This window comes from Amblyraja radiata, chromosome 32 (genome assembly GCF_010909765.2).
Source record: "Amblyraja radiata isolate CabotCenter1 chromosome 32, sAmbRad1.1.pri, whole genome shotgun sequence".
In the NCBI taxonomy this organism is placed as follows: domain Eukaryota; kingdom Metazoa; phylum Chordata; class Chondrichthyes; order Rajiformes; family Rajidae; genus Amblyraja; species Amblyraja radiata.
The window spans coordinates 5,925,340-5,941,293 of record NC_045987.1 but is presented as its reverse complement, the minus strand read 5'-3'; the positions used below and the strand labels follow the sequence as shown (position 1 = coordinate 5,941,293).

General features: G+C 46.8%; 2 protein-coding genes across 3 annotated transcripts; one reads left to right on the top strand and one right to left on the bottom strand.

Annotated features, from left to right (window-relative positions):
- Positions 1–1,237: 1,237 nt before the first annotated feature.
- Positions 1,238–14,153, top strand: mrps2 (mitochondrial ribosomal protein S2). Of its 2 annotated transcripts, none has more exons than XM_033048686.1 (4): positions 1,238–1,339; positions 11,147–11,266; positions 12,973–13,099; positions 13,515–14,153. In XM_033048686.1, the coding sequence occupies exons 1-4, from the start codon at positions 1,303–1,305 to the stop codon at positions 14,062–14,064; spliced, it is 834 nt and encodes a 277-aa protein (XP_032904577.1). In that variant the 5' UTR covers positions 1,238–1,302; the 3' UTR covers positions 14,065–14,153. The 2 variants fall into 2 exon arrangements, with proteins under 2 accessions (XP_032904577.1, XP_032904578.1); XM_033048687.1 differs by lacking the exon at positions 1,238–1,339 and adding an exon at positions 9,045–9,181.
- LOC116990747 lies at positions 2,670–7,337 on the bottom strand. Its single transcript, XM_033048688.1, has 2 exons — positions 7,042–7,337; positions 2,670–4,273 (listed from the first exon to the last, which is right to left on the bottom strand). The coding sequence occupies exons 1-2, from the start codon at positions 7,298–7,300 to the stop codon at positions 3,405–3,407; spliced, it is 1,128 nt and encodes a 375-aa protein (XP_032904579.1). The 5' UTR covers positions 7,301–7,337; the 3' UTR covers positions 2,670–3,404.
- Positions 14,154–15,954: the final 1,801 nt, after the last annotated feature.

Here is a 15,954-nt window from a genome sequence, read left to right as displayed (position 1 = left end):
GAAGTTGGAAGCTATTAAATGTGAACCACGACACAAACAGCTGCCTTCATTATTTTTTTATTTGGACGTCACAACTGCAAAACATAACATGATGGCAGCGGTTATGATTCTTACGATTACCCACATACTAGACATGCTTTCATCCCCAGCTACTGAGGACTCAGTCAAAAGACGAACTGAAGTGGCACAGATGTGGATGTGACCTTCCGTAAGTGTCCTGGAGCGGTTTGGAGGATATGGCCATGTACATTGGCAACGGATGGGACCTGGACCCCACAATTCTTCATCAAACACTGTACTGAAGATGCACACTGCTGAGTCCCAAAGAGCAGGAAGACAGAAGGGTGTTTAAACCCTACAGATTGACAGAGGCATTGAAGGAGATTTAAGGTAAGTGTAAACACCTTGAAGGTCTTGGAGAACAGAATGTACTGAGCAGGCGATGGACACAAAATGCTGGAGTATCTCAGCGGGACAGGCAGCATCTCTGGAGAGAATCAATGGGTAATGATTCAGGTCGAGAACCGTCTTCAGACTGAGAGTCAGGGGAGAGGGAAACAGGAGCTCTAGATCTAGACAGTGTCACCATTCATCAAAGATTCATAAAGAAGGTGTGTGCGTGGAAAGCAGGTGGGAAACAATGGGAGCTGGAGAGGAACAAATAGAGACAGGGTTCTGAGAGACATAGATATTCGGTCAGAGAAAATGGAAACGATTCCTGGCTAGATTTGATTCCTACCCTGGAGTGTGAGATTGGATTCAAGATGAAGGGGTGTGTGTGTGTAGGGTGTGTGTGTGTGTGTGTAGGGTGTGTGTGTGTGTGTATGTAGGATGTGCGTGTGTATGTGTGGGGTGTGTGTGTAGGGTGTGTGTGTGTGTGTGTGTAGGGTGTGTGTGTGTGTGTGTGTATGTAGGGTGTGCGTGTGTGTGGGTGTGTGTGTGGGGTGTGTGTGTGTGTGTGTGTGTGTGTGTGTGTGTGTGGGGTGTGTAGGGTGTGTGTGTGTGTGTGTGTACTAAACTTTTTTTCTCGTTTATTATATTGTATACAGTGTATTATGTTCACATATTCTGTTGTGCTGCTGCAAGTAAGAATGCCATAGTTCTATCTGGGACTTACGACAATAAAACACTCTTGATCAGCCCGTGATCATTCTTGGGTATACCTCAGGTCAACGTTTTGGAGAGTTAAAAGCAGTTACATGACATCGAGCAGCAGAAAGGAAATTGTCATTGTTGGGGCAGCTTCAGCAATGGCAAGGTGGTGCCCATGTCTGGTCAGAACAATCAATTGAGGCTGAGACGATGGAGGAATTGTCCCCAAATGATCTGATGACACAAGGTAACTATCTGAGGAGCTCTGAAATGTTGAAGATGTTTTGTTGAAGTCAGAACAAAAGCTTTGACGAGAAATGTTTTGTACAATTTAATTTTAATGTCAATTTCAAAAAATACATTTATATATGTCCTAATATAAAATTTATATAAAAAATTCACTGTTTACAGAAAATATACATTCATTTCCCTGGGACTGACAGCTATTTTATTTGATGATGCAAAGTTTTAGATTTATAATTGTCACATGTACCAAGACGCAGTGAAAATCTTTGTTTTGCATGCTAATCAATCAGATCAGATAACACTATACTTAATACAATCAAATCAAACTCAAGTACATTAGGTGGAGCAAAGTGGAAGATCCAGAGTGCAGAATATAGTTCTCAGAATATTGAATATTGAATATTGAATTCAGAATATTGTACCACTTCAGTCTAATGATGGCAATGGGGTAGTGGTGAATCAGACAGCACCCTCGCTTATGGAAGGACCATTCGGAAGCCTGACAACAGAATGGAATAAGCTGTTTCTGAGCCTGATGGTGTGTGCTTTCAAGCTTCTGCACCTTTTTGCTAGATGGGAGCAGGGAAAAGAAGTTGGGAGAACAACTTCTTCAAGAAGTTGGGATGGGACAAGTCTTTGAATATTTGTTGGCTGCTTTCCTGAGGCGGCATGAAATGCAGATGGAGTCACTGGTGGGGCATCTGGTCTGTGTGATGGACTGGGCTTCCTCTACAATTCTGCAATTTCTTTTGGCCTCGGGCAGAGCTGTTCCAAAACCAAGCTGTGATGCAACCCGACAGTAAAAAGGGGGAGGGGGAGCAATCAGACATCCTTGTACATTTTGGTACCAGCAACATAAGTAGAAAAAAGGATGAATTCCTGCACAGCGAATGCAGGAAGCTCGGCAACAAGTTAAAATGAATGCTGATGAATGTGTGGGTGGGCAGCCGGTGAAGGGTGCAGGGATTCTGGCTTTTAGATCAATCAGGCTGAGGTAACAGGAGCAGGAAGAAGGAACAACTGGGGTGGAACAAGTCTTTGATTATGTTGGCTGTCTTTCCGAGGCAGCATTAAGTGTAGATGGAGTCAATGGCTAGGAAGTCTGGGCTGTGTGATGGACTGGGCTACATCTCCTATTTGCAATTTCTCACCAGGAGCTGATACATATTTTGGCCTGACTCTGAATGTGGCTGCGAGAAATGGACAGGGAGTGGGGAGGGGTGGAGGAAGTTGGCAATTTGGGACCATTGGATATCATCAACTTAACAATTTGTGCTGGAATTGACATTTACTGATAATGTTCTTTAGATTGAAATGTGTTTTTTTTTTTTACTATCATTTGTACATTGACTGAGATTCATTTCAAATTGGTAACATACTACAATACAAATCTTAAAATGATTTCCAGGCAGCACAGACATCCTTCAGTTCAAGGTCAGTATGAATCACACACTCAGTTAACTTATCAAACTGCAGCAAATGTCAACATTACATCCAACATTAATCTAAGTGCTGCTCCCTCAGTTACTATTTGATGCATAGATCGGGTAGACATGCAGAAAATCTTTTTCCCCAGGGTGCAAAAATCATAAATCGTCAGGGCATAGCTTTAAGGTGAGAGGGGCAAAGCTGAAAGGAGATGGTTGGGACCAGTTTGTTTTACACAGAGAGTGGTGGGTGCCTGGAACACGCTGCCAAGGGTTTTGTCGGAGGCAAACACGATAGTGCCGTTCAAGAGGCTTTTGGATAGGCACATGGGTATGCAGGGAATGGGGGGGATATGGATCATGTGTGGGCAGATGAGGTTAGTTTAGCTTGACGTCATGTTTGGCACAGACATTGTGGGCCGAAGGGCTTGTTCTGGTGCTGTACTTTTCTACGTGCCATGAGACCTGAGATCCTCTGTTCACAGTGCTGATCCTCAAACGTTATCCACACATTTGCCTGTCAACCACTATCAACACTCACCTTTTGTTCTAGTCACAAACTGCTTATACTATACTTTTCTTTCCTGAGTTCTTTACCGAATAAAGTCGAGGCGAAACTAGCCATCAAAATGACCAGACTCAGCAGAGAAAGCCCCTCTCCAAGTGGTCCTCCGGATTCACTACTACAACAATAGTGTTTGGGATGTCTGCATTAATGGGGACTGTTTGGTTAAGATGGCGCAAAACCTTGGCCAAGATTCTCAGCGTGAAATTAGAAGGAAATATCTCCTGCTTGGGCTGCGCTTGAATAGACCCCACTGAGATGAGGGTTGTTGGTGCATCTGTTGGCTCAGTGACTGGATGTAGGCTCAGGGTTACAGTACAGGTGTGATTTTTCACAATTTCTGCAATTATAACGTTGGTGGTGCCTGGTCTGGGAGAGGAACCGCCTTGTGACCAGAGAACCTGGCTGTCATCCCACATTTTACTCACCCCATCTGGACCCAGATCACCGGCACCAACTAGCAATAAACTCGTAATAGTCTTGCAGAGGCAAAGCATGGTGTTCCATGAATCTCCGTATCCAACTCCAACTAACCGAGCTTGGAGTCTCTGACCAGGGTCAGCGGGAAGCTGATTGAAAATCTTCTCCAGTGCTGCCCAGAAACTGTCTGACTGTCTTGGGAAAAACAACCTCAGTTTATGAAGCTTTTGATTCAGTGCGTGTTGCTGAATGAACTTCGGTGAGGCGGGGTGGATGGGAAGTGGCTCGTTTTGCTTGGAGCAGACCAATAAGATGGTGACGGCGACAAAGATGAAAGCTAAAACGGCAGCAAGTTTCATCGATACAAAGAAGTCCGATTCGAGGGAGACCGGGCCAGTCGTCTGTTGCCTTGGTTCCATTTCATGCCCACAGGAATTGTCTTCAGCTCTGGGAAAGCGATGCCGTTGAGCTGTGTCAGCAATAACCGTCAGTTCATTGGACACGCCCCTGATCGTCTTCTCATCTATAACAAACATCGAAAAAAGTGTTTCATTTGGTGATGTAGAAACGGAACTGCAGATGCTGATTTACAACAAAAGGATACAAGGTACTGGAGTAACTCAACGGGTCAGGCAGCACCTCTGGAGAAAAAAGTATTGATGACATTTTGGGTCGGAACCCTTCTTAAGACAGATGTTCCGAGCTACTCCAGCATTTTGTGTCCTTTTTAATTTACTCCGAACTTTATTTTGATAAGATTTTTAGTTTAGTTTAGTTCAGTGATACAGCGTGGAAACAGGGCCTTTGGTCCACCGAGTCCGCACCGACCAGCGATTCCCACACACTAACACTATCCTACACACACGCACTAGGGACAATTTACATTGATCACAAGCCAATTAACCTACAAACCTGCACGTCTTTGGAGTGTGGGAGGAAACCGAAGATCTCGGAGCAAGCCCACACAGGTCACGGGGAGAATGTACAAACTCCGTACAGACAAGCACCCGAAGTCAGGATCGAACCCGGGTCTCTGGCGCTGTAAGGCAGTAGCTTTACCGCTGTACCACTGTGCCAGTGTCAAGGCACTTCACGTAAAATAAGTATCAAAATTCAAAATGAAGTAACAGATACATAGGGAGGGTTTAGTTAGAGAGTCATTGTGCAGATACTTTTAGTTTAGTTTAGAGATACAGCATGGAAAACAGGCCCTTTGGCCCACTGAGTCCACACCGTCCACATTCAAACAATTCAAACTAAACCAGCTGGCTGAGCCCATAATTGGCCAAGATCTTGATTTGGATCAGCCACTTGGATTCATCACTCTAAGCAAGACATTAAATGAATGCCCGGGATTATTCTCATGCACCAGAGGGCATACAGAAGAGGTTGGTGATTGTTATTGAGATTTAAGAAGGAGATACTGCAGGTTCCAGAAATCTGAACCAAAGATCGGAGGAAATTCTGGAAGTACTCAGATCAGCCAACACTTGGAGGCAGAAACTGAGTAGGTATTTCAGCATGTGTAGGAAGGAACAGCAGATGCTGGTTTATACCGAAGATAAACACAAAATGCTGGAGTAACTCAGCGGGTCAGGCAGCATCTCTGGAGAAAAAGAGTAGAAGATGTTTCAGGTGGGAACCCTTCTTCAGACTCTTCAGCATTTTCCATGATAGAAACATAGAAATTAGGTGCAGGAGTAGGCCATTCGGCCCTTCGAGCCTGCACCGCCATTCAATATAATCATGGCTGATCATCCAACTCAGTATCCTGTACCTGCCTTCTCTCCATATCCCCTGATCCCTTTTAGCCACAAGGGCCACATCTAACTCCCTCTTAAATATAGCCAATGAACTGGCCTCAACTACCGTCTGTGGCAGAGAATTCCAGAGATTCACCACTCTCTGTGTGAAAAATGTTTTTCTCATCTCGGTCCTAAAAGATTTCCCCCTTATCCTTAAACTGTGACCCCTTGTTCTGGACTTCCCCAACATCGGGAACAATCTTCCTGCATCTAGCCTGTCCAACCCCTTAAGAATTTTGTAAGTTTCTATAAGATCCCCCCTCAGTCTTCTAAATTATAGCGAGTACAAGCCGAGTCCATCCAGTCTTTCTTGATCAAGGCCCAAGAGTGGGAACGGGAGAATAAATGAAGCGCTGGCAGCATCCGTGGAGGAAAATAGGCAGTTTGCTGACCAGGAAGGACACAAAGCCTTGAGACCAACATGGTTTGGTTTAGTCTAGTTTAGATTAGTTTATTGTCACGTGTACTGAGGTACGGTGAAAAGCTTTTGTTCCATACTGTTTAGTGCAAGAGTGATAGGTCTCTATCCATATCTCTCCACCGATGCTGCCCGACCAGCACTTTGTGACCTTTTGTGTATTAACCAGCAATTGTAGTTCCTGGCTTCTCCTTGCCAACTGTAACCTAGTTTAGTGTTCAGGAGCTCCGCCACTGGGATCAACTAACAGGTGCACAGTATATAATACAGGGAGACACAAGGAACTTGATGCTAGAATCTTGAGCAAAACACAAAGTGCTGGTGTAACTCAGCAGGTCAGGCAGCATCTGTGCAGGGGATTAAAGGGGTGAGGTTTCGTTTCGGGGACCCTTCTTCAGACCGAGTAAAGAATACACGGTCACCTTTGCCAACACACCTGCTGAGTTCTTCCAGCAGGTTTTAGTTTGCTGCAGATTTTCAGCAGCCGCAGTCTCCCGTGTCTGCACAGTATAGAAACTTTGCCAAAAGGTGAAAAGCAAAACTGTGGCTGCGAATTGACGCAAAATGCTGGAGTAACTCAGCGGGTCAGGCAGCATCTCTGGAGAAAATAAATGGGTGACGTTTCTTCAGACTGAGAGTCAGGAGAGAGTGAAACGAGAGATAAAGTCGATGATGTAGAGATATAGAAGAAAATATATGAAAGATATGCACACAAAAAGTAACGATGGTAAGGAAGCAGTCCATTGTGTGAAACGAGTTATACAGATAATGAAACTCGCCAGGAAGCCAGTGAAACTGGTACAACGACTAGGGTGGGGGAGAGAGAGAGAGGGAAGCAAGGGTTACTTGAGGTTAGAGAAATCAAGATTCATCCCGCTGGGTTGTAAGCTGCCCAAGCGAAATATGAGTTGCTGTTCTTGTGGAGCCGTGTGGTTCCCGAAGTGCAGCGGGCGAAACAAGCCTTAATTCCCAGCCAGCAGATACTGGTCAAGTTGTGCACCCATCTCAGCCTTTCCTGATCCACCCCAGCGGCGGCACGCTTCCCCCTACCAGCGTTGCCCCGCTCACCTGGGTTAGCTGCAGCCGGAGCCCCCGAGCTGTGGCCGGGCGGCTGGGTCAAGGCTCTGGGCTCGGCCACTCCCCCGCGACCCCTGGAGTCCGCCACCCCCCGGGCTTGTAAGTCTCCCTCTGCGACCAAGCTCTCCCACTCGCCTTCGCTCTCCTCCATGGCTGAGAACGAACCGGTCGGTCCGGTTCCCGAGAGGGAGGGACCGAGAGGCAGCCCGTAAGCCAGCCAGGGTGATCCATGCTGCGGACTGCAGCCCATGCCCTTTGCAGAGAATGGGCCAGGGGAGATGGAGGGGCCGGGGAGAGTGAGAGAGAGATATAGGCACCTGGAGGGCCAACACCTGCAGTTGTTGATTAAATAATTCGGACTAGTGTGTAAGAAGGATCTGCAAATGGTGGCTTACACCAAAGGTAACACGGGTGTTGGGAGTAACTCAGTTACTGAAACAATGGCCTAATAAACTTTCAGTCTGATGAAGGGTCTCGACCCGAAACGTCACTCATTCCTTCTCTCCAGAGATGCTGCCTGTCCCGCTGAGCTACTCCAGCACTTTGTGTCAGTAATTCGGCATGAGCAAGTTGGGCCGAATGGCCTTTTTCCACGCTGTATCTCTAAAGTAAAGTCTAAAGTCCTTTTCTCTGCTTCGAAGCCAGGGCAACGCATTATCTTGTAGGTAAGGTCAATCGCGTATGAAGCTTAATCAGTAGGCGCCTTGTTGAGGGCTTGAGAGAATTACTCCAACACTATGTGCTCCCACCCTTTTCTGTACACCAGCTTCTGTAACTCATTGTATCTACGTGTTGTGGGTTTGAATTACTCCAGCTTTTTGTGCCTATCTTCGGTTAAAACCAACATATGCATTTCCTTCACCCACATTTCGTCTACTCCAACACTGCACTGAGTCTCCTGAGGTGAATCGAGGACCAGAGGACTTAGGTTTAAGGTGAAGGGGGAAAGATTTACGAGGACTCTGAGGGGTAACTTTTTCACGCAAAAGGTGGTGGGTGTAGAAAATATACCAACATTTAAGAAACAGACAGGTACATGGATAAGACAGGTTTGGAAGGATATGGACCAAAAGTGGGCAGATGGGACTAGTGTAGTTGGAATATGTTGGTTGGTGTGGGCAAGTTGGGCAGAAGGAGTGTTTCCACGCTGTATCACTGTGTGTCCTTTTCTGTACACCAGCTTCTGTAGCTCCTTGGGTCTACATTGAGACCTTGCGAGAATTACTCCAAAACTATGTGTCCTATGCAGTCTGAAGAAGGGTCTCGACCTGACTTGACTTGACCTGAAATATGGCCCATTCCTTCTCTCCAGAGATGCTGCCTCACCTGCTGAGCTACTCCAGCATTTTATGCCTACATGTGTCCTTTTCTGTACACTAGGCTCTGTAGACCCTTGAGTCGACATATTGAGGGCTTGAGAGTTACTACAGCACTATGTACATCAGCCTTTCTGTACTTCAGCTTTTGCTGCTTTTTATGGCTACATATTGAGGGCTGGCATGTGAGCCGCCCTGATGTTGTGGGCTTGAGAGAGTTACTTCAACACTATGTGCCCCTTTCTGTACACCAGCCTCTGTAGCTCCCTGGGTCTTCATGTTGAGGGGCTGCATGTGGTGAGGACCTGAGGTGAGCGGCGCCATGTTGGTGAGGTCTGGACGCGAGGCGCCATGTTGATGAGGACCTGAGGTGAGCTGCGCTATGTTTACGGCGGTCTGGACGTGAGGTCGCTGCCATGTTGGTGAGGTCTGGACGTGCGATGCCATGTTGGTGAGGTCAGGCCGCGAAGCGCCATGTTGGTGAGGTCAGGATGTGCGACGCCATGTTGATGAGGTCAATCAACTCGACGCCATGTTGGTGAGGTCTGGACGTGCGACGCCATATTGGTGAGGTCAATCAGTGCGACGCCATGTTGGTGAGTTCGGGACGCCATGTTGGTGAGGTCAATCAGTGCGACGCCATGTTGGTGGGGTCAATCCGTGCGACGCCATGTTGGTGAGGTCTGGACGTGTGCGACGCCATGTTGGTGAGGTGCGGGAGCGGCGGCGGAAGGTGCTGCGAGTTTTCCGCTCATGTTCATAACGTTGTTGAGAACCAAGCAGGAGCTGAATGGCGACGTGGTTTGTGCGGAGCGGTGAGTGGAGCCGCCGAGCGCGGCCGGCCGGCCGGGGAGCGGCACCCGTGGCCATCATGGTGGGGAAACACAATGTCCTCCGGCCCGGTCCTGGGTCACCAGGTCACAAGGGATAGGACAGAATGAGGCCATTGGGCCCATCGAGCCTACTCCACCATTCAATCATGGCTGATCTATCTCTCCCTCCTAACCCCATTCTCCTGCCTTCTCCCCATAACCTCTGACACCCACACTAATCAAACATTTATCTATCTCTGCCTTACAAATATCCACTGACTTGGTCTCCACAGCCGTCTGTGGCAGTGAATTCCACAGATTCACCACCCTCTAACTAAGGACATTCCTCCTCATCTCCTTCCTACAAGATCGTCCTTTAATTCTGAGGCTATGACCTCCAAGTTGCTGAGGGTGTTCTTCCGTCTCGACGTCGGAGTTCCACCATCCCGGCGAGAGGGCCTGAGCATCGGGCCACCTGTAACGGCGACTGCGGAGACCTCGATAGGCCCCGACCACGATGAACATCAAAGAGGAGGATGACTGAACTTTGGGCCTTCCCTCACAGTGGGGAAACGTTGATTCCGCTGTGTGGGGATGTTTATGTTAAAGACTATCGTGTTCTGTGTTCTTTTTTTAAATTCGAATGGCTGTATGGTGACCACAAATTTCACTGTACCAATTGGTGCATGTGACAATAAATGTCTCTTGAATCTCTTAGTTCTAGACTCTCCCACTAGTGGGAACATCCTCTCCATCTCCGCTCTATCCAAACCTTTCACTATTCTAATCCTGAGGGGTCGAGATCCAAAACGTCACCCATTCCTTTTCTCCAGAGATGTTGCCTGTCCCGCTGAGCTACTCCAGTAGTCCAGCCGCCCAGTCTCCCATTCACCCTCTCAGGAGACCGCAGCAACAGCCCAGCTCCCTGACAGTTCGGGCAGTGTTTGTGGGGGTGGAATGGTGAGAAGGACCGTGTTCAGCAGAGTTTAGAGTAGCTTCAATCCAACAGCCATCAGTCTCTTGATCTCTACACACCACTAACGTTGCTCAGTTTTGTGCAATGACAATAAACATATTCTATTCTATTCTATTCTAACCTCAACTGCGAACTATGGACTGCTTTTGGTTGCACTAAGGGCCATAGCAGATTTATTTTGCTCTAGTATTGAGGGTTAATAATTTCATTTTGTTTGTGCATGTTACATGGATAAGAAAGGTTTAGAGGGATATGGGCAAATGCTGACAAGCGGGACTATCTCGGAGGGCATGGACAAGTTGGGCGGAAGGGCCTGTTTATGTGCTGTATAACTGACTTTTTCTCAATATCTTGTGGTGTGGGTACATATGACACTTGACCTTTTATTACCTTTAGTTCCCTCCCCTCTACTTTCAATCTGAAGAAGGGTCCCAAACCGAACATTCTCTCTCCTCGGAGGTGCTGTTTGACCCGCTGAGTTACTCCAGCGCTTTGTGTCTACTCTTGAATCTTGAATGGATATATGACGTCTTGAGTCGAGTCCCTGCATTAGATGCCCCCCAGCAGATCGTTTCTTGGTCCCATTTACCTGCTCTATTGCCAGGACTGACCATTTCCGTCTCGGTGAAACTGATCTCTTCATCTGTCACCCGCGATCACAGTCCTGCCTATGTTCCAACAAACTCCCCTCTAAGGTAGATACAAATTTTTTTTTTGTGTCACCATTTTGTGTCTACCTTCGATTTAAACCAACGTCTGCAGTTCTTTCCTACACAAGTTCCCCTCTAATATAGATCACCCTTAAACATGAACTAATTCTCCCCACAGATGTTGCTCACTGGCTCATCATCTCAGCACTGTCTTTCCTTTTAAATTTCAGATCTTTAGCACCTATGTTACATTTTGCTTTTTGTCCCATCCTTCTGCAATATTAGCCGATTCCGTTTTATTTCACCTTGCGATCTACAATGTTTTCTCTCTGATTCTTTCAGTACCGCCTCGATTGGGCTTCGTAACTCGGTCCGTCCTTGCTTCCAACCACCAGCTGAAAGGCCGACTGTATGGGCTTGCTGCGGGCATTCGGCCGGTCGTACAGGAACCGCCAACAACAGGTCAGTGATGAGTTTAACTCTGGACAACATTTGGGCACGTGGATAATTGGACCTGCTTTCAAATTGAGAAGACGGTCTTGTGCGGAAGATGAGCTTGAATATTAGAGAGAGCAATGACAAATTGCTGCAATTCGTCAGCCAGGACAGGAAAGAAATGGAGTTTGTGCATTTTCCCCATGACTGTGTGGGTTTCCTCCGGGTCATAGAGTGTGGAAATAAGTCCTTCGGCTCAACTTACCCACAACCGGCCAACATGTCCCAGCTACACTAGTCCCACCTGCCCACTTTTGGCCCATATCCCTCCAAACCTGACCTATCCTTGTACCTGTCTAACTAACCTGTAGTTCAGACCTGTCTGAAGAAGGGTTTCGGCCCGAAACTTTGCCTATTTCCTTCGCTCCATAGATGCTGCTGCACCCGCTGAGTTTCTCCAGCAATTTTGTCTACCTAACTATTTCTTAAATGTTGGGATAGGTGCTCGTGTTTCTTCCCGCATTGCAACAAAGTAGGTTGATTTGCCTCTGTAAATTGCCCCTGGTGTGTGGGGAGTGGATGTTGAACTGGGATAACATAGAGGCAGTGTGAACGGGTGATCGATGGTTGGCGTAGACAAACACCGTTGGCGGAAGAGCTTTTTTCCATGCTCTATCTTTCAATCAAATTCACGCAATCATTCAAATTTCAGAAGCAGTTCAATTTAGCAATCTAGAGAAAAGCAGGGAAGCTGCAAAGAAGGTGTGTATGATGTTTGTCACCAAATGCATGAACTCTTTAAACTTTGTGAAACCCAGCTGCCTGTATCCAAATTTGCATCTAGTATTTTTCACCCAAAACCCTTGTTCTCCACAACCTATATTGGTTTCTGGTTATTACCTGTTTTTTAAATAAGGAGTTTTGAATCCATCACTGGTTTCTCTTCTCTATCTCTGTGGTTTCCAACCTTGCTCAGGACATGGTATCGTAATGTTCAGTTACTGAACTAATATCTCGGACTTGAGTTTGAATTCCCTTAATGGCCCTGTCCCACGGTACGATTTCATTCCAAGAGCTCTCCCGAGTTTGCCCTGATTCGAACTTGGAGATTTACGGTAATGGCCGCTCGTCGGTACTCGGGGCTCTCGTGGACATTTTTCAACATGTTGAAAAATCTTCACGAGTCTTCCCGAGCTTACGTGCAGTTAGCGAGTACCTGCCGTTAGCGTTACGAGCCGCTAAGAGACGTCCCCGAGCTCCGACGTACGCGCTACGTACATTCTCCGTGCTTACCACGAGTTTGATTTTTTTAAACTCGGGAGAGCTCTTGGAATGAACTTGTGCAGTGGGACAGGGCCATAAGGCAGCTCAGGATTTAAAGTTAATCAAATTTAATAAATCTAGATTCTTCAAAAGAAAGAAATGTACATGGCATCTATCATCAGGATCCCCACAGGTTCAGGAACAGTGGCCTTGTGCTGTCAGCTTACGGTAAAGTCTGTAGGAAGGAACTGCAGATGCTGGTTTAAACCAAAGATAGACACAATGAGCTGGAGTTACTCAGTGGAGCAGGCAGCATCTCTGGAGAGAAGCAACGGGTGACATTACCCATTCCTTCTCTCCTGAGATGCTACTTTTCCCGCTGAGTTACTCCAGCTTTTTGTGTCTATCTAAGGTAAAGTCTGAACTGTGTGCATGCTGAACACTAACCCTCTGCTGTGTAACTATTCTAGAGAAAGACAGAGTGTTGAGCGACCCCCTGAAACATCCTGATTTCTTCCACGTTAGTGAGCTCTTCACTCTGAAAGACCTGTTTGATGCCAGGGTGCACCATGGTCACAAGCGAGGCTGTCGGCACAGGTAAGTGTTGGCTGTGCATGGGCTTGGAGTGGGCAAACCAATGGGCTGGTCAAACTGAGCTTGCTGAGTTGGGGATTGATGGCAGATCGGGAGAGTTGTAGAGGATAGTATGAGCGGGATGGGGGCCAATGTGAGGAAGGAATTGGGGGACTAAGATCAGTGACTCTGCGACCATATCACGTCACAACGACAAAATGCTCGAGTCGTAGAATAATACAACATAAAAACTGGCCGTTCAGCCCAACTCGTCCATGATGACTAAGGTGCCCTATCTAAGCTGTGGCGCAGTGGTAGAGACCCAGGTTAATGTACGGGGTGATCGCTGCTTGACGCAGACTCAGTATGCCGAAGGGCCTGTTTCCGCACTGTATCCGATGTCCACAGTAAAGTCTAATGGAGATACTTCTCTCTTTAGGCTGATGGAACCATATCTTTTTGGCTGCCGATTGGAACAGGACATTATTGACTTGGATCAGTCTGTTCTTCACCTTCAGAAGGCACTGAACTTCACTGCCCATTGTGCGTATCGGAAAGGAATCATCCTGTTTATTGGTCGAGCCCGTCAGTTTTCTCACCTGATAGAGACGACAGCACAGGAGAGCGGGGAGTACGCACACACCAGGTACTGGCAGGGTGGGCTCCTGACTAATGCACCCGTCCAGTACGGCACTGGCGTGCGTCTGCCTGACCTCATCGTCTTTATCAACACTTTAAACAACGTGTTTGAGCAGCATGTGGTCGTGCGGGATGCTGCCAAGATGAATATTCCAGCAGTGGGGATAGTGGACAGTAACTGCAATCCAAGCCTCATCACTTATCCCATTCCAGGGAATGATGACACGCCATCTGCTGTGAAACTTTATTGTAAGCTTTTTAAAATGACCATTCTCCGGGCAAAGGACAAAAGACGCCAAATGGACCTTCTGTATGGACACCAGAAGGAGTTGCCAGAGCCGAGTACTTAATGTGCGGAGATATTCCTCTCTCTGCCTGATGGCAGCTCTATGTAAAACCTGGCCCATTGTAAACAAGAAATAAAACTACATTAAATTAGTCTGCGTTTAGCAGCCTATATCTTCCAGAAGGTTTCTTCTCACTATGGGGCAGAGGCATAAGAGATGAGGTTGATGGAAAAATGTAAGGAAACTCCACATGGGTAAGTGTAGGAAGGAACTGCAGATGCTGGTTTAAACCAAAGATGGACACAAAAAGCTGGTTACTTTTTTTGCAAATCTTTCATTCATTCTTTCTATATCTCTCTACATCACCATCTATATCTCTCGTTTCCCTTTTCCCAGACTGTCAGTCTGAAGAAGGGTCTCGACCAGAAACGTCACCTATTCCTTTTCTCCAGAGCTGCTGCCTGTCCCGCTGAGTTACTCCGGCTTTCTGTGTCCATCTTCCACTTGGGAATAGTTATTTGAGGTAGATGTGAGAAAATGACCCTACTTTTGGGAAGTTCAAAAATATAAGGTAGGCACTATGCACTTCAGCAGTAGGGAGAACTTCCAAAACAAACCCCATTAGTTCTAGCGAAAGGAATCATCACCTTTCTGGTTATTTGATGATTGATTTCCACTGGATATTGCTATGGCTCCAACGAGTTCAAGTATGATTATTTTTAAAGAGTTCTTTGAAGTTGATAGCATCTGTATGGGTAATACTGAGGTAACAAAAACAGTATGCTGAAAATATCCTGAGGGCAAGGTAGCAAGGTAGTTCATAGGTTCTAGGAGCAGAATTAGGCCATTCGGCCCATCAAGTTTACACTGCTATTCAACCATGGCTGATCTGTCTTACCCTCTCAACCCCATTCTCCTGCCTTCTCCCCATAACCCCTGACATCTGTACTTATCAAGAACCTGTCATTCTCTGCCTTAAAAATATCAATTGACTTGGCCTCCACATCTGTCTATGGCAATGAATTCCACAGATTCACCACCCTCCGACTAAAGAAATTCCTTATTTGGAATGGAGGAATGTCATGCCAGAGTAAGGCTGGTACTCGTCAGAACTCAAGTGCGGGTCGTGAACCTAATTTTATGGATTCAACACTAGTACCACCTGGAGGTTCGGGCAGATGCAGGATTAAGGCATTTTCCCCATATGTGTGCTCCCAATTCATGGTTGATCTGCCTCAGTGCTACTTTGCTGCAATCCATGCCGTCACAAGAAGAAGGTACAAACTCTGCACAGGCAACGCCTGTAGTCAGGATTGAACCGTGGTCACGCATTGTGAGGCAGCAATTCTACCGCTGCGCCACTGTCCTGGGGGAATGTGCAAACTCCACACAGACAGCTCACGTGGTCAGGATTGAGCCTGGGATCCTGGTACTGTGAGGTTGTGGCTCTACTGGCTGCATCAGAACTTAATCAAGAAGGAATCTCATTGATCTGGGATGTGCGTTCTGCTTGATGTCCATAGGCACCGTCTGATTTTCCACAGCAAATGCTTGACAACCACTTGCAACTTGGGAGAGTCTGGGATTTCACGCAATTCACAATCTCAAATATGCTCAAAGCCAGCTCCCTTGCTCCAAGTGTCTTAAACCCCAATGTAGTGTTTGCTGTGAAATGGGGAATTCCTTTGAGTTCCACAGGAGATGATGGAGTAATGGATGTTGCCAGGACCAGAGGGTCTGAGCTATAGGGAGAGGTTGAGTATGCTGGAACTCTATTCCTTGGAGTACAGGATGATGTGGGGGTGATCTTATAGAGGTGTATAAAATCATGAGAGGAATAGATCAGGTAGATGCATAGAGTCTCTTGTCCAGAGTAGGTGAATCGAGGATATAGGTTTTAGGTGAAGGGGAAAAGATTTAATAAGAATCTGATATGCTGGGACATGTTGGCTG

Excerpts from the sequence above, each read along its gene's own strand:
- LOC116990747 (XM_033048688.1), bottom strand. The coding sequence starts at position 7,300 with ATGGGCTGCAGTCCGCAGCATGGATCACCCTGGCTGGCTTACGGGCTG. Across the intron at positions 4,274-7,041 it reads TCCGGCTGCAGCTAACCCAG|ATGAGAAGACGATCAGGGGC; the intron begins GTGAGCGGGGCA and ends TGTTTGTTATAG.
- mrps2 (XM_033048686.1), top strand. The coding sequence starts at position 1,303 with ATGGAGGAATTGTCCCCAAATGATCTGATGACACAAG. Across the intron at positions 11,267-12,972 it reads ACAGGAACCGCCAACAACAG|AGAAAGACAGAGTGTTGAGC; the intron begins GTCAGTGATGAG and ends TAACTATTCTAG. Across the intron at positions 13,100-13,514 it reads AAGCGAGGCTGTCGGCACAG|GCTGATGGAACCATATCTTT; the intron begins GTAAGTGTTGGC and ends TTCTCTCTTTAG.